The sequence below is a fragment of the Mauremys mutica genome, chromosome 19 (assembly GCF_020497125.1).
Source record: "Mauremys mutica isolate MM-2020 ecotype Southern chromosome 19, ASM2049712v1, whole genome shotgun sequence".
In the NCBI taxonomy this organism is placed as follows: domain Eukaryota; kingdom Metazoa; phylum Chordata; order Testudines; family Geoemydidae; genus Mauremys; species Mauremys mutica.
Genome location: NC_059090.1, coordinates 12,337,903 through 12,359,726, shown reverse-complemented (window position 1 = coordinate 12,359,726; position 21,824 = coordinate 12,337,903). Strand labels below are relative to the sequence as shown.

General features: G+C 47.8%; 1 protein-coding gene across 14 annotated transcripts in view; it reads right to left on the bottom strand.

Moving 5' to 3' along the window:
• Positions 1–21,824, bottom strand: part of AUTS2 (activator of transcription and developmental regulator AUTS2) — a 1,197,597-nt gene that overhangs the window by 928,296 nt on the left and 247,477 nt on the right. For 7 of the 14 annotated variants that reach the window (XM_044993656.1, XM_044993659.1, XM_044993658.1 and 4 more), the window contains exon 1: positions 13,269–13,865. The exons of the other annotated variants lie outside the window; for them this stretch is intronic. In XM_044993656.1, the coding sequence (XP_044849591.1) occupies positions 13,269–13,562 (294 nt within the window). In that variant the 5' untranslated portion in view covers positions 13,563–13,865. Of the gene's footprint in view, positions 1–13,268; positions 13,866–21,824 lie in introns of those variants that run through there. 14 annotated transcript variants of the gene reach the window in all.

Sequence of the window (21,824 nt, the reverse complement as noted above, 5' to 3'; positions counted from 1 at the left end):
CTTATAAAAATTGACTACAAGGAGCATCACCGATTGGAATATAAATATTACACTTATATTTCAGGGTGATACTTGAGCCCATCTGTCCACCTGTCAGCCCTGTCTGAAGCCCAAGCCCCAGTCAGCGGGGCTGAAGCATGTCACTTTGCTTTGTGGGGCTCCCTGTGCAAGGGTGCTGGAACAATTGGTGTAGTGGGGTGCTGAGAGCCATTGAACCAAACTGTAAACCCTGCATATAATGGAATCCACTTCAAGCCAGGGGGATGCACCAGCACCCCTAATTTGAGCACCTATGCGTCTGTGGCAGGGGGCTCCAGGCAAATCCTTGCTATCCCCTAAGGCTGTCCCTGCATTTGGAATCCCCTTAAACCCATCCTGTGACACACACGCCCCCTGGTGTGTGTGTGGGGGGGGCGGGAATCTAGATGAGTTGAGTACTCCTTGGAAGACCTTTGGTTGAGAACCACTGTCCAAATAGAGAAGCTGAAAGCAGGGCTGAGATGGACGGAGCCTTTGCCCCACCAGACTTACTGAAAGGGGCTTCAGTCTAATGGAAACCCAGATTTATGATTCTGTTTCTGTCCAATAAGCAGCTTGGGGATCTCCTCCCTTAGGGAGGATAAAAGCAGGGAAGGTGAAGAAAGGAATAGTGATCATCAAGGGTTCCATTTCTAATGAAAACAGAAATAAAACCAGCCTAAAACTTCCATAAAGATTAGTAAAATTTACTTATCAACTGATTTATATAAACAAACTAATCCTTACTGCTCCCATCCACCTACACAGGAAATGTCACTATACCACATTATAGAAGAAACACAGATACCAGATGAAATTATAACTGTGTCTACAGCTGGATACTAAAGACAAGTGCAAGATCCAGTACTTATCATTCGCAACACCTCAAAAAAAAATCCAATGAAGCTGTACAACAGCATGCCAAAGCCTTTAATCCATGAGAAATGTTACTTCCTGGAAGCTGAAATACTATCCAAGGCAAAGAAAACCACCTATACTGACAATGTACCTTTCAATGTAGGCAGGAGCGGTGCCAGGGTTTTTGGCGCCCTAGGCGCAGGGCCGGCTCTACCCATTTCGCGGCCGGTCCCGCGGCTCCGGTGGACCTGCTGCAGGCGTTCCTGCGGAGGGTCCACTGGTCCCGGGGCTCCGGTGGACTTGCCGCAGGTGTGCTTGTCGATGCTCCACCAGAGCCGCGGGACCAGCGGACCCTCCGCAGGCACGCCTGCGGGAGGTCCACCGGAGCCGCCTGCCGCCCTCCTGGCAAAATGCCACCCCCCCAAATCCTGGTGCCCTAGGCGACTGCCTAGGTCGCCTAAATGGAAGCGCCGGCCCTGAATGCAGGCAATATGGCAGTATTTAGGCAAGCAAAAAAATAAAGATGAGGGGAAATTTACTCATTAATATAGAGGAAACTTGAAAGGATTGTCTGTAATTGCATTTAAAAATGAATGGTGTTTTGAATTAATGAAGATAAAAGCATGTTTTACTGATTATCTTTTTGAAGCTTGCACTCATGAAAGATTAAAGGTGGAGAAAAGTTGAAGTATCAAAGACAAAAAACTTAGCATTTAAAAATCACTTGGAAGCCGCACACTTGGCATGATCGATCATCTTCCATGTCCATGTATATTAAAAGAAAAAAGGCTTTAATTATCTATAAAAATTATAAAGACTACCTGCATAAAAGTATAAAAATGCATGTTGCCAGGAATAAATTTTGCATTATGCAAAACACCCTTCTCTAAAATTAGAGATCATGGCATGATTTTATTTAGCTCAAAGGAAAGGTCTAGTGACTGAAGTGCACTGGAAATCGGGATTCCTAGATTCGCTCTGTCACTGATTCAGTATGAACTTGGGGGAGGTAATTCTGGGCCTGACCCAAAGCCTAGTGAAGTCTGATCCTTAGCCCCATAGTTTAACCATTCTTAAAAATGGATGCAATACTATCCTACCGATAACGTTGCTAACTTAATCAAGGCTTCCCAAGTATCTGAGATCCTTTGAAAAAGGACGGGACTATAAGCAGTGCAAAGCATTATATAAAGGGGGAGACAGTCCTTTGGTCAGTCATTCATTAAGGCAAAGACATGGAACCTTGCAAAAACTTCGAAAGATAGGATCTTTCAAATATTCCCATTAGGGTGCTTGGTCCTAATTAACAAGACAAGAAATTCCCTTCCCACTCTAGTCTGAGAAATCATTTTATAGCACTGGTGAAATCCTTATCCACAGTGACAGCACCTTCAGGCCTGAAGAGTTAGGCAAATCATGTTGAGAGCCAGTTCATAGCTTGAGAGGAAGTCCTTTGAAACAGACGATGAGCCAAATTCAGAACAGGTGTATGAATGCACAAGGCCACTTTGCATCAGATTTGAACTTGGCCTAAGATGCCCAAAACATCTATTTTCAGAACTCATGCAGTTGACTATTGAGAGCAGCAACAGCATGGGGATGGAGGAGAGCACCAAGTATCTTCGGTAGAGTTTTCAAACCTACCTAAGAGCACAAATCCTATTGAAAGTCACAGATCAACAAAGTACCACATAGTTCAAGTCATGGGAAACATCTGAAGTGGTGAGTCTTACAATCTGGTTTACAACTTTAAGCTCCACGGTAAGGTGTACTCCTCCCATTTGTCAGTCATCTTGAAAGCAAGACCATATATTTTCTCCTCCTCCTCCCCACCACTTCTGTTTATTATTTATCACATTCTGGTCATGAGGTGACAGGGACATGCAATTATTAAATTCTATTGTTGTGGCAAACCCAGATGACGCTAGGTAAAGTAAAATAGTTGTGTTTTCCACCATCACACATCCAAGGAAATTTGTCAATGTCTTTTTATTTGCATATCTGGCAGACTTCTCCAGACATCTAATACATAAGTGATAGCATACAGGTGTATTAGTTTACCGTTTGCCTTTAATCTAGGAGTGTCAATTTGCTTCTCTTTTAATTACATTCATCTTGATTCGTTAGTACAATCTCATGAAATTTCTTCATTATGTAAATGGCTATAAATATACATACACACACACACACCCCACGACAAACAGTTGTTACAAGTTTTCTGATTTAGCAGCAAACAGCCACAATGTATTAGCCCACACATCATGCACATTCAAAGTTTCAACCATCCCTTTTTTCCCCCATCCAGAAACAAGATTTTAATAGATTCATTGGTTCTCAAAAATTCTTGGACTACTAGCAGCATACTGCCACAAATTCTATCAGTTCACAGAGACATGTGTGTCCTTCTGGATTGCATTTTCTGGGGAGAATGTTTGTAGTTAGAAAAATATAAAAGTCAATTGGACTGAGGTCTTATAAACATATAAAGATCCACTTTTGTAACTACATAATTCACTGGGTTTTTCAACACACATTCTGAGGTTGGAAATTTGGCAAATCCATCCACCAGATGCATCTTTCTGAACCCGGAACTCATTAACATTTATTTTTAAAGTCCAGCAGACTCAGCTGTTGAACCACAATAATTGCATTTATTATTTTTTTCCAGAGTTAAAATGACTAATGTTGGAAGAGTCACTGCATAGGAGCACAATAGCCAGCCAGTAGAAGTTTGGTAAAACCCAAAAGGAAAAAAGAAAATAAATTTGTCCCCTTTAAAACAGGGTACCCATATTCTGAACCTCAGACAACGAGTTTCGGTATTTAATGTGATCTTAAAAGAGGGCAGACTTTCACACCAAAGAGTGCCAATCCCATGTATATCAAGGGCACTTAGGCCTTAGAAATAACAAGACTAAATTACAACCTAAATTGTCCAAAGCAGCAGCATGTCTCTTCTCAAACCTTCTCCCTGCTCACCACACAATATCACAGGACCCCAATCCTACTGTCGGTTGCCTCAGCCCTCCACCAATGCCCATTCAAAACCGACAGACAGGCCTTTACAGCATGCCTGGAAGTTCACTAGATTTGGCCTAATTCAGAATGAGGTGGAGCGCGTGTGCGGTGGAAAGGAAAAGCGCTCTTACAGAAGACACATGACCAGCAGCCCCCCTCCTCCTTTAAAGTAATAAGGGGTTCACTTGGAGTGCCCCAATTATTTCAACCACAAAAGAAGGTCACAGGGGGAGCGGTGGTCTGTCAGATAGGAAGGTCTCAGGTCATTTAGGGCTTTATGGGGGGGAGGGGAAGGAAATCAATGCCTTAAGTAATGATATTTCTACTCATCTAAACTTTAGCAACAGGTAAAATGTGCAACTGACGAAACTAATGTGAAAAGCTAGCAACAGGCCAACGGGAGGAAGATGTACCGCATGCATCTCACAGACTGTGGCAATGACTTCTAATGACTGGTCTGGCACTGACACATTGCATGGTGTTGGGTAAATCCATAGCCACTTTTCGGTCTCATTTCTTCCCTATGATGGGGAAGCTAAAAATAGCCTTACCTATCTCATAGGCATATTGTGAGGATTAGTTAATATTTGGTACAGTGTCCCTAACTTGCGTGGAGTTCCTCTGACTTCCCACGCAACTGGTGCAGAAATAAAAAGAGGTAGGTGCTTGCAGACACTGAATGACAAGAGGCTATTTATGCTAAGTGTTATCCCCACTACGTACCGTACAGCTAAACACAATGGTCTCTGTAACCCCAACCAACCTACTACAGAGCAAAAAACTTCATTTTTCCCAGATTTGCCTCCATGTCTCACTGCTGTAATAGTGCTCTAAAGATTTTCAAATCATTGCTGAAAGTCCATGAAACAATTAACATTTTGTGAAACAAAAAATATTTGACGTCACAAAATTCCAGTAGCCAAATGCTTACTGTTCATTAAAACATTGTGCGCTATGACTTTTAAAAATTAAAAGAAAGACTTTTGAACTTTTTGGCCATGATAAAGCCATGACTTTTCCCTCTTTTTGCAACCAGCCTCAACTATCAATTAACTTCACATAATACAAAAAACTCATTTTTGCTTCGGCTCTTTATTTTCATCTAATGGCAATCAATATTCACCTTTCACTGTGGTATAATGGATACCAGGGTGTCTATTAATTGAAGCCAAGGAACAGATGCCAGTGTACCTGGCTCTGATGTGGACTCCCCCTGGCACCCTTAACAAGTCAGCCTCACATTTTCAAACATGTGCATGCACTTTTGGACCCACCTGATTTGCCCAATGACTGATGTGCACACAAGTCAGGGCCACATGTACACGTGCAGGGGACACCCACCCACACACCCATCTCACACTACACAAGCCCAGTCAGATGCATTCAAGAAGGTGCCCCTACATTTACTTTTGCAAATGTATGTACCCCAGTTTAAACATCTGTAAAATGGGTTTAACACCCATCCATAGCATTGGCAGTTGCAGCATCAGTAAAAGCTCACTGAGATCCTTGAATGAAAGCTTTTTAGAGAGTATTACTTGCAAAATGGGGAGGAATGAACCGTACATTTTACAAATCTTCCTCTAACTGACTATGATCCTCCTAAGTAGGGGACATGCTGTGACTAACTCAATGCAGTGCTGTGAACTCTGCCAGAGAAAGAATTGCAATCTACTACTGAATGCCACAATTCATCTTTCTGATCTGACTCTGCACAGTCATCCTGCAGCATCCACAAAACCTCTCCCAGACACCTTAACTCAAACAACCACCCTTACAGAACATGCAGCCTCTTTACATTAGATTAGGATGGTTGATTGTTGAATGAGCTTGTGACATGTACGTAAAGATTGGCTCTAGCAGGGTAATGGCACCAGCTTGATTAAAAATAAATAAAATAAAGCTGCCTGCTCTAGGTGCAATTTAATCGAAAGAATGTTAATTAATTCAAAATATTAAGAAACAGTTCCTCAGAGAGGAAGTTCACACAAATGAGAGGGTCGGGGTCTGCCAACCTTATCCTAAAGAGACACAGGAAGTGCTGTGGAGTGACCATCATGACATTTACAGTATCAGCACTTTTTGCATCCAAGAGCACGTAACAATACAAGATTCACACAAGCAAGAACTCCAGAGCACGCAGAAGTTAATAATTCTAGGCATGTAAACTGTGCCTTCATTTCACGTGTTTTTAATACTAACAAGATTTGGGTAAATACAATGACATCAGCGTAAATTCACACAGATACCATGTCATGTAATGTGATCAAATTAAACACACACAGCAATATTTGCAGTGCCAGGGAATCCTATTCTAGTTCTCAGGCTGACTTATTTTCATCTCCCTCACTCCCCTCCCGCCCCCTCGCCCGCCCCCCAAAAAGTAAAATAAAATACTTCCTTCCAATATTTCCCAGTCTAAGGATTTACCCTTTCAGTTAAAACCTTCTCTCCCCTCCTTGAAATGTAAGTGTCAAGATTAGTGCTGCTAAGCTATCCTACCAGGGAGAAGAATCTAAAGATACTCGTTATCTTAAAGGTAAAGGGTACAGCAGAGCCCAGCTTGGGATTTGACAAACCCCAACTAGAACACAGATATTGAATTGAGAGAAACAGTCCTTTTAAAAAATAGACTACACTGTACAATATTCTGGCCAGACACCTCCCAACTGGAAAGCAACAAGGGCTTTTTAAGCAGAGACAGATTTTGCTCAATAGTCCCTCTGTTACTGCCAGTATCCATCTCCCAGAGGAACATTTCCATAGAAAGCAACAGATCTTACCTGAAAGTTCCACTTTCAGTAACATAGCTCTGCTTCCCAGTGATCCAGTCCAGTCCCTGATATTTCTCTAGCAATCTCAGTGTTGTAACTCTTATTGACTTGGGCTCCTGATGTCTTTCCCTTTCTGTGGTGATCATTTTCCTTCTGAGTTCCTGATCCTTAATCCTTATTTTATAAGTGTATTTCTACAGACTCCCATGTCCTAGCAGAGACCCCAGATACTTAATGAGAAAGAGCTCTCTCTCCCCAAATGGTATAAGAAAAAGATGTTATGATAGAGAAGAATAAGGGTGTGTGGGTGGGTCTGTCTCTTGTCCTATTCACATGTTTGTGTAACTCCCATAATCATCAAAAGCAGAGCCAAAAAAGACCACTTGAACTTCCCAGTAATCTAAATATCTCATCCTTGTGTAGCCTAAACATTTCCTTCTCTGAAAGATAGATATCGAGCTACTTACTTCAATGCCTAAATTTAGAGAGACAGATTTGAAAATATTGCTATTGGAACCTCATCTTGTGGGGGTAATCTCAGTTTTAAATTTCTCCAGGTCACTCTGCAGTTTAGCATTTTCCTTCATGATCTGCTCCCCTTTCCCAGATCATCCACAAATTTGATCCTGGATAAGTTTACCATTTCCTCTACATTTTTAATGACAGAACCATCTCCAGTACTGACCCCCTGCAACCAGTACCAACTGTACTCACCTTAACACTACCCACCACTGGCACATTTTACCTTTAAGTTACTGTCTTCTGTTCCCTGTTGGTCTAAATCTTAGCACTCACACATGCAATACGAGGTTACAGGACAAACCCCAAAGAATCTGTGTAGTCAACAAACATCATAGGGATACCAAGATTTGCTGACAGCACTGAATAAACACTTGGCAGCAGTATGAAGACGAAGTTTCTTCTGTAATAAGGGATAAAAAAAAGGCTGATCAAAGTGTTTGTTTTGATGAAAACTCGGAATATACAGGCATACTAATCATGCAGGGTAAGAGACTGGTAAGAAAGAAACATCACAAGCCATGTTTTCTGGTACCCAACCTAGTGACACATGACCTCTTCTTCACACGCAGGAACACTGAAGCTTCAGATACAAGAAAAACCACTTCTTTTCCAATGGATCATACAGGATGATGAGATGTATCACAGAAAAGTACTAAAGGCAAAATCCTGTTCTCTGATGCATGCACAGAACTGTAATTGACTGGGTCTGACAAATATACAGAAAAAGAACTTAGCACGTGGTATCTTCCAAACACTGTGTCTTACTTACACATTTTGTTGGTGCCCACCAGCAGTTAAACTTTACCCTTACATCATTCTCTCTCTCTCGGTACATAGAGCTGCTATAACATCTGCCTTCATCATGCATCCACATCAGTGGAACAACTGCTTAAATTTAGGCTAGGTGGATGGAATGATCTGATACAGAATCTGGAACTCAATTAACAGCTCCTTTACATACATTTGTAAGCCTTTCCCATTTGTAAGCCTTTACTAGACAATAATTTAGCATAGTCTCATAGCATATCTAACACAGGTTACCAGTAGACATGCATTAAGAAACAAGAATCACCATTTAAATGTAGGTTTCTCCCTGTCAGACACATCATGCACATTTGTTGTTTATAACTCTGATGTTTGCTTTATCTGTGTGTCCTGTTTCAGGTAAACAGTCCGACGGGAAGCTAAACAATTGCCCACATGGAAAACTAGCAACATTGCTCAGTGTTCAGAAAACAAAACCAGCTGCTTACTCTATAGGGCTGGGCTGAGCTGACTCAGGAAAAAAAGTACTTCCCTGGGTCAAAGCTATCTCAACGCTCAGGTCAGATTTCATCTCTCATCACAATAAGCCATCTCCATTACTGTGTCAATTTCTGTTCCCTCCCCCAACAACACATACACACAAAGCTTTGGGAGTGTGGGGGGACTTAGTGAAGTGTTATTTCACCAGAGCACTAGTCGACAAATCTCCCTCTCAAAATAGCCACAGCTTATTACAGAGAAACCAAAAGAGGGAATGTTACAAATGGAAAAAAATTGGGCACTCTCATTCCAAGAAGTTCCTGGAAAGTCCTTCTTGTCCCTTGGCCAAAACAGAGTCTGAAGATTCTACTGTTGGCCAGACTCACACAAGTACTGTTCATCAGAAAAACACCACAGGACCACTTCTGGTTGCTGTGCTGAGTAAAGCAGTCAGAGTACTGACCACCACAAATCAGAGCACTGAACCCCCTTCCTTTTCTCCTTCCACATCAAATAAGAAGTTGAAATGCCAAGGAGAGCAGATCTAGGGACAATGAAGCTAAGCAACTTGTAATGCATGTTGTGCACACTCACAACAAGAGATCAGTGCTTCACAGCAAATTCTAGGAATACATCCCAGATGCTTAAACTAAGGACCAGATCTGAAGGTTTCAAATGCACAAAATGAATCCTCTGGCTTTCGAGGATAGGCAAAGTCAAGCCCACAAGCTACCTTTGCTAACCAGAGGATTATGGCAAGGCTAGGACCGCTCTTGGCAAATTTACACTCAAGCAGCACTCAACAAGCAACAGTCACTGCAAGCCCCTAAGTTGCTTGGTTGTTAGTCTGAGGAATCCAGAAACATTGTACAACAGTAAGGTCCCACTCTCCCTTCACCCCTTTCTCCTTCTTCCACCTACTACTCCAAACAGTTAAGAGACCAAGACACCCTGTTGTAGAGATAAGAATCAAGAGATAAGGGGTGCCTACCAACATGCCGGATAAGGAAAAGGCTCTAAATGCCAGAGAGAATAGTGACTTAGAGAGTGGCAGTCAGTGCAACAAGTAGCTTTGGTTCAAGACAGTAACTTTTATCAAGGTACAGTGTAGCACAACTGGCATTAGCAGACATACACCTCTCTTCTTTGGATACAACGGCCATAGATGAAACCCCCCCTCTCTTACACAATCCTGCCTGTACATACACGTCATCCATTCACAATATTCCTCCCACATCCTAGCCAGTCTGCTGCACAATTAGGAAGCATTTTTTCCCCAGTAGTGCCAACACAATGTGTTTAGTAAAAGGATGGGGCCCACTGGCTTCCATGACGCTCACACTGCTTCATCATGCTCAATTACTAAAATATTCATAATAAATTAGGGGCAGCACCATGCATCCACTCAAGGCAGATCTCTCAGTTAGAGTGACCAGATAGCAAGTGTGAAAAATCGGGACAGGAAGTGGGGGTAATAGGCACCTATGTAAGACAAAGCCCTGAATATCAGGACTGTCCCTATAAAAATCGGGACATCTGGTCACCCTACTCTCACTGGAAAGGTGTTTTCAAACAGAGCTGCAGCTCATGCCACTGCACTGGTCTGGCTACTAACTGTTTCTTTAAGAAACCATCTTTTGCTTCTCCTTTTCTGGATTTTGGGGTGGGATCCTCAACTGGTATAAGTCAATGTAGTGTCATTGACTGCATTAGTGCTAGACTGATTTACACCTGTGGATGAAATAGCCCTTTATTTCTTTCCACGCGATTGCGGCAATATTGAATCTTGAGCTCATAGTTGAGGTTCAACCAGAGAAAAAGAGCTTGGGGCAATTTTTTTTTCCTGTTATCAGGAAAAAAAGACTCACTGGTTTCACTTGGCTTTGGATCAGACATTCACCAAGTAAATTAACAAACTGTGTCCCCTCAAGTATTTCAGCACCTACACATCTCGCTGATCACTACCAAGATCATCTCACTTAGTAGTGATTCTCAGGTCTTCTTGCTAGTACTTTGAAGTCTCAACCAAAACATCAAGTAGCCACAAGAAACGTACACATTAATCCCAGCCATATTAGGCAGGCGTGCTTGACCCTTCTGTCTCTCTGATCCTTAGAGCTTTCTCAACAAATATATTTAGTCTTATGTTTTTGTAAATGAATTTCTAATATTTGTCAACGCAGCATGAAATCATTAGGTCAAGATGTGCCATCTATCACATGAATATTCAATTATGTCAAATCTCAGTGTGCTGGCGATTGTTTTATCTGAATAGAATGTTAACTGGCAAAGCTGGCAAATGTTTGAGAACTCCTTTCAAGGGATGCACAATTACAGCAGGAAGCCACTAGTAGCCATTCTTCAGCTAGCAGATAGAGGGGAAAAAAAGGGAAATTTTAATTTCCACTTTTAAAAACAAGCAAAGCCAAATTTAAGTTATTTTATAAAAGCTCCTCACCAGGCTGATAGAAACTCCTCAACATTTGTACAGACCAAAAATTTGCTCACCAAAAAGTAAGGATTTTGACCAAATTTTGGAGTCCTTCTTCAAACAGAACACCCACTGCCATGACTGGGATGTTTGAGTGAAAACAGATCTTGGTCTACTAAGCCTAACTATGTAAAGCTCACTCCTGTTGGTGAACACAAGTTAGTCACACAAGTACTCCCACTGGCTTGAATGGGGCTACCCATCGAAGTGCTCACCAAGGTAGGCCAAGGCTATAAAACTGGTAATGGTTTACTAGGGATCTCAACTCACGCACTGTGTATTTCTCAGGTGAGAAATTCTCCTTTCAGTTACACTATAATAAGTTACTTGAGTTACTCTGGCTTCATACAGATGTAACTGAACAGAATTTGGATCCCAGTGTAAAGAAACAGAACGCTATTATTACTGGATAAATATTTAAATAGTTTAAATACACAGTTTGTTGTTGTTAAATGCGAAGATGCAACTGATCATTTATTTTGACAGTTCATAATTGTTACAGTTGCAATTCCATGAAATATAAACCCAAATAAATCTGGCTTCCCCAGCACAAACCTGGTAAAATTCTACAATGTGTCATTTATAAACAAAGGCCCTTAAAATAAACTGCCAAAGCTATCCTAAAACAACTGTAACCCCCTTGATTACACAGTGCAGGATTACACTATATTACACTATTTTAAAATGTTTAATGAAGTAAACACTAAACAGTATCCTGATCAGGCTGGGAGGCGAGGGAGAGAAATGCACAGGTTGTGCTTTCTAAGAGAGCCTGAAGAGTCTATAATATGCCCTGAGCCAGAAAGGGCAGACTGGCTCCTGGAATGACACTAAAGTGGTAACTTCCAGGGCTCAAAAGGAGACAAACTCGATACATTCAGCAAGTAACAAAAAATCGAGCGAGTTAAATGGCATTCAGTTTCCTATCACGTTTTGTCTTTAAATTTTTTTTTAAAGACAAGAACAGCTGGTGCCTCCAGTTTGATTGCCAGCCCCCCCAGATGTGATAGTACATGTTAAAAACAAGGGTTGGGAGGCATTAGGAAGACTACCAACAATAAGTATGACCACTTGTAACAGACTCTTGGATGTGTCCTGAGACAGCAGCAGAGACAGAGACCTTAGTTCGGATTCACAGAAGCATTTCAGATCAGAACAGGAGCTGTTTCATCACATGTCTCAAAGGTGGGGGTGTCCCCCCCAAATTAAAGGGCCAGTACACACAACCACAAAAAAAAAATGAGACCACAACCTCCCTTCCCCCTACCCACCAATCATCCAAAAACACACAGACCTTGGAAATCAGACATTTAGCTGTGTTTGTAATTGGTAAGTGGTTCTCATCAGGCCTTCCCTCCTCCTCCCCCCCCCCCACAACCACCCCCCTTCCCCCAAGGTATAACCTTGACAATGAATCAGTGCAAGTGACCACCAAAAATCCTAATCCTAGAGAATAGCCAAGAAAAGTTTCATTTGTATCCTCTATCACTGCTCTGGTGGAAGGGAGGCGGACAGAAGAGAAGGGCTGCAACCAACATGCTCTGGTTGTCGGCAGAAAAGAAAAAACACACACAGCCAACAACTCTCTCCTCCCCACATATGGATTGTGGGTTCAAACATTTCTCTTTCCTCCATCCCAAGGAGGAAAAAGCGCCCCTCCCATTTTTATATCCTTCCCCACCTCCCGTCCAAAAAAAAAAAATCTATCCTGACATGTCTCTCCCAATCGCGACAGACCCCGCTTTTTAATCTCCTGCTACCCCCCGCCCCCCAGAAGCTTGGCTGGCTGGGAAATGTGCATTTGGAAAGCAACGCTGCAGGTGTTCAAGGAATAAAGAAAGAGACAGAGCTCTCCACACACACAAAAAGCAAAAGCACTTCGAAGGGGGAAAAAGGGGGGGACAATTGGGTAACAAGCCCTTTAGATGTCAGCCGGGGATTCCCCTCCTTCTCCCGGTACATTTAACCCTTTCAGAGGTGAGTTCCCCCCACTTTCCTTTCTCCTAGTGAAGGAGGATACACCCCCCTCCCCGCAAAATAAGCAGCCCTGCCGCTCCCCAGTGCTGGAGAGCGGAGGGGGGGGGGAAATCCCCCCTCAACTGCAGCCAAAACAAAACAGACAGGCAGCCACAGCAATTATGGGGGGGGGGTCGCTGCATTGTTATCCACCCAGAGAGAAAACGCAGGCAGAAAAGAGTGTGAGAGCCAGCGAGAGAGCCTGGGAGAAGGGGGCACCAGACAGATTTCCCTGCCATCTCTCCCTCCGCCCCCTAACCCAACAATGAGCCAGGCACACCGGCAGCATCGGGGCGGGAGGCGGGGGAGAGGGGGGTCCGCCTTACCTCCAAAGCTTCAAAAGTGACAAAGCTGCACATTGCAAAGCCATCGATAATGTCTTCTTCTGCCGAGGAGGGCTCTCGCCTCTTCCTCCTGGGGGGTCTGGGTCGGGACGATGGTGGATTCCCATTGTCTTCCTTCTCCGAGCCTGAGGAAGAGAGGACCGAAGCAGCCCTGGTCCTGCCGGCCCCACCGGCGGCGGCCCCTCCTAATCCGCCTTTGGATCGCCTCTCCCGATCTCTCTGCGACCTGGATCTCCTCTTTCTCCGAAGCCCGTTGCATCGTGTCGGGCCATCCATGGCTCTTGCTCGCTCGCTCGCTCTCCCTCTCTCCCCCCCCCCTCCCCACCACGGCCACAAATCCGGCTTCCCCAATGGAATAAAGGGGGAGGGAGCGAGGGAGAGGAGAAGGAGGGAGGGAGAGGAGAGGACAGACAGAGAGAAGGGGCGGGGGGGGGAGAAGAAGAGAGAAATAAAAGAATCCAAGTGCGGTTCCACCACCACCAGCAGCGAACACCCAATGTAAGAGATTCCTATAAGCCAGCCAAGGAAAGTAATGGCTGATCACAGGTCGCCTTTGAGAAGAAAAAAAAAAAGCGGGGGGAGGGGGGGGGAGAACCCTCTCCAAGCAGGCAATAAATCAGAATAGCGGAATGCTTTGATCAAGGGGCTGGGAGACCGAAGCTTTCCAAAAGCGAAGAAGGCAAAGAGGAAAAAAAAAAAAAAAAAGAGAGACCGACCCACTGGGAAGCAGGCGAAAGAAAGATTTCCTTGCACACAACACCAGAAATGATTTTCTTTCTTCCCCAACTAAAAGAACTTGCAAAAAAAAAATAATAATAATGTGTCTGTAGGAAACAACCTTCCCCCCCGCACTACACAGACTCCGTCTTCCTGCTGCTCCAGCTCTCTCACTCAGACGGGGAAATCATCCTCCGAGTAAGAACGATGCGTCCAGCTGCAGTTTGTTCAGGCACCGGCCAGGGACGGAATCCTGAGTGGGAGCTCGTCACACCCCGCCCCCCCCCGCCAAACACGCCCACCCGGCCCATCTATTAATAAGGATCAATCATAGTAATTCGGCGGATTAATTGCAGGGGGGGGAGGAGGAGGAGGGAGGGGGTGAGAACAGATCCAAGCGGAGAGGGAAATTGACGCCCCCCCCGCCCCCTAATAAGAAATAACTGGCAGAGGTGCTGAGGCTCAGCTAGTCTCCGGGGGGGGCACCGGTGTGTGTTGGCAGCTCCTGACGCTGCCTCCCCCCGGGGGAGATGCCCAGGGACGAGTCCGCCCCCACGGCCCGGGGGGGGGGAGGGGGCTGCTGCCGCCGCCGCCGCCGGAGTCGGGAGGTTTTGGCCCCAAGCGGCTGCAGCAGCGCCCGGGATTGGGCCCCGATCCCGACCCCCCGAGCAATCACGTGGGCAACTTTCCTCTCCCCCCCTTCCCTCCCCGGCTCGCTCGCTCGCTGTGCGGCGTGAAACAAGGCTCGCCGGCCGCGCCAAATAAGTTGCAGGCACGCGCACGGAGCCTGCGCGCTCGGGGGGCGGGGAGGGGGCTCGGGCTGGGACAGGAGCCGCCTTCCCGTGCGGAGCGAGGGCTCCGAGCCCGGCGCCGGGGGGAAACGGGCACTGGCCCTTTAAGGGGAGGGGGGGAGAAGAGCTAAAGGCCCCGCCCGCACGAGACGGGAGGGAGCGGCCTCCGGGCTCCCTGTGCCTGGGCGGGTCCCTGTGAGCCCTTCCCTCCGCTCCCAGCCCCCCCCCCACCCCGAGTCCCCCAAGGCTGCCCCCCCCGCCCTGACATGCCCCTCTGCTCCCAGCCCCGCCCCCCCCGAGCCCTGCCCGACCCCCCAGCCCCCCAAGGCTGCCCCCCCGCCCTGACATCCCCCTCTGCTCCCAGCCCCCCCCCCCGAGCCCTGCCCGACCCCCCAGCCCCCCAAGGCTGCCCCCCCGCCCTGACATCCCCCTCTGCTCCCAGCCCCCCCCCCACCCCGTGTCCCCCAAGGCTGCCCCCCCCGCCCTGACATCCCCCTCTGCTCCCCGCCCCCCCCCCCCCCGAGCCCTGCCCGACCCCACAGCCCCCCAAGGCCCCCCCCCGCCCTGACATCCCCCTCCGCTCCCAGCCCCCCCCAGCCCTGCCCGCCCCCCAGGCTGCCCCCCCGCCCTGACATCCCCCTCCGCTCCCAGCCCCCCCCCGAGCCCTGCCCGACCCCCCAGCCCCCCAAGGCTGCCCCCCGCCCTGACATCCCCCTCCGCTCCCCCCCCCCCCCGAGCCCTGCCCGACCCCCCAGCCCCCCAAGGCTGCCCCCCCGCCCTGACATCCCCCTCCGCTCCCAGCCCCCCCCCGAGCCCTGCCCGACCCCCCAGCCCCCCAAGGCTGCCCCCCCGCCCTGACATCCCCCTCCGCTCCCAGCCCCCACCCCGAGCCCTGCCCGACCCCCCAGCCCCCCAAGGCTGCCCCCCCGCCCTGACATCCCCCTCCGCTCCCAGCCCCCCCCCGAGCCCTGCCCGCCCCCCCCGCCCCCCAAGGCTGCCCCCCCGCCCTGCCCTCCCCCCCAGCTCCCAGCCCCCCCCGAGCCCTGCCCGACCCCCCCACCCCCCAAGGCTGCCCCCCCGCCCTGACATCCCCCTCTGCTCCCAGCCCCCCCCCCCGAGCCCTGCCCGACCCCCAGCCTCCCAAGGCTGCCCCCCCGTCCTGACATCCCCCTCTGCTCCAGCCCCCCCCGAGCCCTGCCCGCCCCCCAAGGCTGCCCCCCCGCCCTGACATCCCCCTCTGCTCCCCGCCGCCCCCCCGGAGCCCTGCCCGACCCCCCCCCCCCCCAAGGCTGCCCCCCCGCCCTGACATCCCCCTCTGCTCAGAGCCCCCCCCGTACCCTGCCTGACCCCCCAACCCCCCAAGTCTGAGCCCCCGCCCTGACATCCCCCTCTGCTCCCAGCCCCCCCCCGAGCCCTGCCCGACCCCCCAGCCCCCAAGGCTGCCCCCCTAGTCTGAGCCCCCAGTGCTCCCATCCCCTAGAGCCCCCCCAATCTACCTACCCTCTAGAGCTCCCCCGCCCCGACATCCCCCACCGCTCCCAGCCCCCCGAGCCCTGCCCGACCCCCCAGCCCCCAAGGCTGCCCCCCCACCCTGACATCCCCCTCTGCTCCCAGCCCCCCTGAGCCCTGCCCGACCCCACAGCCCCCCAAGGCTGCCCCCCCGCCCTGACATCCCCCTCTGCTCCCAGCCCCCCTGAGCCCTGCCCGACCCCCCAGCCCCCAAGGCTGCCCCCCCGCCCTGACATCCCCCTCTGCTCCCAGCCCCGCCCGACCCCACAGCTCCCCAAGGCTGCCCCCTAGTCTGAGCCCCCAGTGCTCCCATCCCCTAGAGCCCCCCAATCTACCTACCCTCTAGAGCTCCCCCGCCCTGACATCCCCCTCTGCTCCCAGCCCCCGTGTGCTGTACCGTCCCCAAGGCTGCCCCCCTAGTCTGAGCCCCCAGTGCTCCCACCCCCTAGAGCCCCCCAATCTACCTACCCTCTAGAGCTCCCCCACCGCTCCCAGCCCTCCTGAGCCCTGCCCGACCCCACAGCCCCCCAACGCTGCCCCCCCAGTCTGAGCTCCCAGCCCTGCCAGCCCCCCAGTGCTCTCCAACCCCGAGCCCCCCAATCTGCCTTCCCTCTACAACCCCCCACCCTGCCAGCCCCCCACTGCTCCCAGCCCCCCTGAGCTGTGCCTGAGCCCACAGCTCCCCAAGGCTGCCCTCTAGTCTGAGCCCCCAGCCCTGCCAGCCCCCCAGTGCTCCCAGCTCCCCTAGAGCTCCCCCACTGCTCCCAGCCCCCCTGAGCCCTGCCCGACCCCACAGCTCCCCAAGGCTGCCGCCCTAGTCTGAGCCGCCAGCCCCCCAGTGCTTCCATCCCCTAGAGATCCCCTGCTGCTCCCCGCCCCCATACTCCCCATCTCCTAGAGCCCCCCCAATCTACCTGCCCTCTACAACCCCCCTCCCACTCTGATGTCCTCCACCACGCCCAGCCCCCTGAGCCCATATGTCCTCCTGGTGCTCCCTCCCAGCCCGTTCTTTTTCCTGCCACCACCACTTGCCTTGGGTGTGACTCCCAGCATTTACACTCAAGTCTTTGGAGAAGGGGCTGGTCTTTATCCCCTCTCTGCTCTTCTGGTGCCTACATGGTCACTACCCCTTCATTTCATAAGGGGTGGTGCAGTATTCAGGGAAGGGGTCACTGCCCATCCATCTCTCTCTGGGTCTGCAGAGGGTTTCTCTCTGCACAGGGAATCTCACACTTGGACCAGAGAAACTCCTGCCCTTATGAATTCCTGGCCTGACTGACTGAGCTCCACTGCCTCTCCCCCTGGTTTGAAGGGGGACTAAGTCCCGGCCCCCCCCTGTAATTGCTAAAGTAGGGCTGCTGAGTCCACCACACTGAAGAGCTGAGCTGTTCCCTCACATCTCTCCCCCAGAGCCTGCAGGCAAGAACTGTTAGAGCAGATTTGGAGGCATAATCTCCCCAAAGACCGCCTGCACCACCTCTGAGCACCCTTAGTGAGGAAGCTGGACTCTGCCCTCTGCAGCAGCCATATGCTACTTCCCTCTCCCATTCCCTCTTCTAGGACTTGGTCCACCCAGACCTCTGCTTCCTCCCCACTGACTACTTTTCCTTCATGTACCCTCGCTCCGCCCCAGGCCAGAGTCCCAGCTTCCATTGCTTGGGCCCGGGGTTCATGCTAGAATGATTAGTCACAGTATCTCAGGGTACGTTTATAGTTACCGCGCGGGTCGACGCGGCGAGTTAGACTTCTCGGAGTTCGAACTATCGCATCTGATCTAGACGCGATAGTTCGAACTCCGGAAGCGCGGCGGTCGACTCCGGTACTCCACCGCAGCAGGAGGAGTTGGCGGAGTTGACCTTGGAGCCGCAGAGTTCGCTTCCGCGGCATCTGGACGGGTAAGTCATTCGAACTAGGGTAGTTCGAATTCAGCTACGTTATTCACGTAGCTGAATTCGCGTACCCTAGTTCGACCCCGGGGCTGTGTGTAGACCAGGGCTCAGACAAGAAATATCACACATGAATCTACCACAAAACTTGTCTCCTTTTCCTACTTGGACTTATTTTGTCTCTTTCCTTTATTTCCTTCCTACTGCTTAGAGTTATATCTATTCACCTTCCTTTATTCTTAACTTTCTCAGCCTGCACTCACAAACAGCATGAAGCACATGGTTTGGAGCTAGATCTGAGTGTATGAGGCCAACAAGGAGAGAAGTAGGATTGAGGAGTAGGAAATGAATGGGATGAGGGGAGGAAAGAGGTCTGAATGAGACTGAAGAGATCTGAGAAAGTGACAGGAGAATGGGAAAGCGGCTGAGGGAGTAGGCATGGAAGAGAGCAACGGAAAGGAGATAGACGGAAGAGGATCTGAGGGGGGAGGAATGGGATTCTGAATGGGGTTAGACAATTAGTTGGAAACAAAAGGGAAATCCTGGGAAGGGGAAGGAGGAACCGAAGAGAAAAATGAATGTGGGGAGAGGGGATGCCAAGAGAGAATCTGGAAATAGTGAGTCTAAACACGACAGTCTTGGAGCCAAGGAGTCTGATGGGCTCCGACAGAGAGACGTGATTTCCTTTGTATAACAAGGGGAAATCAGAGCGCTATTAAAACAGAGTGTTTCGTAGTTTTAAGTATATTGGGGGCTTCTCAGTTCTTGGTGACTAAGAACTTAGAGTGGCTTTCCCTCCCTGCCCCACAAGCATTTCTTGAGTAACATGTTCTTGAACTTAGAGGCAACACAGTTTGGGAGCTACCTGCTAATCCCTTCTTAATTGAGACTTTGAGGCCTATAGTAGGTCCTGCTGTATAATAGTGTAGATGTATAGGGCCATGTACAGAGGGCAATCCAAGCTGAAACTCAATGCAGACTTTACACCAACAATCTCCCTTTAGACTTCTAGGAAAGGATTCGCCGCTGCCATCTGTACTGTGTGGTTATTTACACTTGTTCTGTCACTTTTGATGGGGAAGCATTTTCAACCCACTTTACACAGGTGTAAATGACTACACAAGAGGCAAGGCAGTGAGAAATGAGGCTCACACTGGCTTACTAAAAGGTAGCTTGTTTCTCTCACCCTCTTAACTTGACCCTGAATCTAAGAGCAAATGGTGGCACTTGCACATTGAGGGGCCAGAGGAGAGGAGTGTAACAAAAAAATAGCAGCTAAGAGCATTAAGAAGGCTTACATTAAGGAAGGCCACACCACCACAGAAAGGGAATGCCCAAAAAATTCAAAGCCATGTCGTCTATGATTAATAGACCCTGAAGAGTAGTAGGTTACTTCCCCTCCCCTCCGTTTATCCTAACCCTCTATTTATTTGGTGTATCGTGATGAATCTGGCATTGGCATATTTATTGTATTGGGACAAAAATAGGGTCAATCAAGTCAGGCCGCACCTCTAATTTCAAAATGGTCAATTTCCAAAAAAAAAGTTGAAAGTTGCTTCCAGTTTACACCTGGCCCTGAGTCCCATCCCCCCCCCCCAAACAATTAAAGGAAAATGTGATTGTAAACCATAAAATTTCAAAGTTCTTTTTTCTGCCTTGTAGCTGTATGAAACACCCACACATCATCAAGGGAAACTCACTATGCAGTGGAAGCTATAACAATATAGTTAAGGTGATACAACTTGTGTGTTTAGACAAGCCTAAATATTACAAATTACACATATAGCCTAGTAGTGGTCCCCATCTTCCCAGTTCTTTACAAGGTTCTAAACATGCAGAACAAAAGATATTAAACTGTACTGTGGCAAACAACTGTTACTCATTGTTCTTTGGAAAATAACTAGGTAATTTTCACGGCAGTGTAATTGATTATAGTGTCCTGCACATCCATCACCATTAAAATGACTTAAGAACCCAGTACTCAGAAATGTTTCTGCAGATATTCTTGGCATAGCTGAAAATTTGATGTGTAAGTTTCTATTTCCCACACACATGCATTTGCAAAGAAAGCTCAGCACATGATTTGTTTCATAATCTTAGAGGCAAATCCCTATATCTGCATGTGTCTACTGAAAAAAAGACTAAAGGACATATTTCACACCACACACTTCATTAGAGAATAGAGAGCAGATTCCATCTGGATAATATACATATGTCCTCAGTTAAGAGCACAGAAGTATTGGTAATTTTCTCCTGGAAATATGCGGTGTTAGTCATTGGGCACAATGCGGATCTGGGGCCTGATTCAAAGTCAATGGGAGGCCTTCCATTGACCTCTATTGGCTTTGAATCATCCTCTTGGTGTAGGTGACTAATTATTTGGATAGTGATCTTTACATTTTTTTTTAGCGCGGTCAAGCGATTAAAAAAAGAATCATGATTAATTGCACTGTTAAACAATAATCGAATACCATTTAAATATTTATACGTTTTCTACATTTTCAAATATATTTATTTCAATTACAGCACAGAATACAAAGTGTACAGTGCTCACTTTATTTTTTATTTAAAATATTTGCACTGTAAAAATATTTTGCAATTCACCTCATACAAGTACTGTAGTGCAATCTCTGTCATGAAAGTTGAACTTACAAATGTAGAATTATGTACAAAAAATCTGTATGCAAAAAAAAAAAATCCAACTATGTAAAACTTTAGAGCTACAAATCCACTCAGTCCTACTTCTTGTTCAGCCAATCGCTTAAACAAGTTTGTTTACATTTGCAGAAGATAATGCTGCCTGCTTCTTGTTTACAATGTCACCTGAAAGTGAGAACAGGCATTCATATGATACTGTTGTAACCAGCGTCGCAAGATATTTACATGCCAGATGCGCTAAAGATTCATGTGTCCCTTGATGCTTCAACCACCATTCCAGAGGACATGCGTCCATGCCGATGACTCTTTCTGCTCAATAACAATCCAAAGCTGTGCAGACTGATGCATGTTCATTTTCATCATCTGAGTCAGATGCCACCAGCAGAAGATTGATTTTCTTTTTTGGTGGTTTGTATTCTGTAGTTTCCACATCACAGTGTTGCTCTTTTAAGACTTCGGAAAGCATGCTCCACACCTCATCCCTTTCAGATTTTGGAAGGCACTTCAGATTCTTAAACCTTAGGTCAAGTGCTGTAGCGATCTTTAGAAATTTCACGTTGAGACTTCCTTTGCATTTTGTCAAATTTGCAGTGAAAGTGTTCTTAAAATGAAGAACATATGCTGAGTCATCACCCAAGACTGCTATAACATGAAATATATGGCAGAATGTGGGTAAAACAGAGCAGTAGACATACAATTCTCCACCACGGAGTTCAGTCACAAACTTAATTAACACATTTTTTTAAACAAGCATCATCAGCATGAAAGCATGTCCTCTGGAATGACAGCCAAAGCATGAAGGGGCATGCAAATGTCTAGTGCATCTGGTACATAAATATCTTGCAACACCAGCTACAAAAGTGCCATGTGAATGCCTGTTCTCACTTTCAGGTGACATTGTAAACAAGCAGCAGGCAGGCATTATCTTCTGCTAACGTAAACAAGCTTGTTTCTCTTCACAATTGGCTGAACAAGAA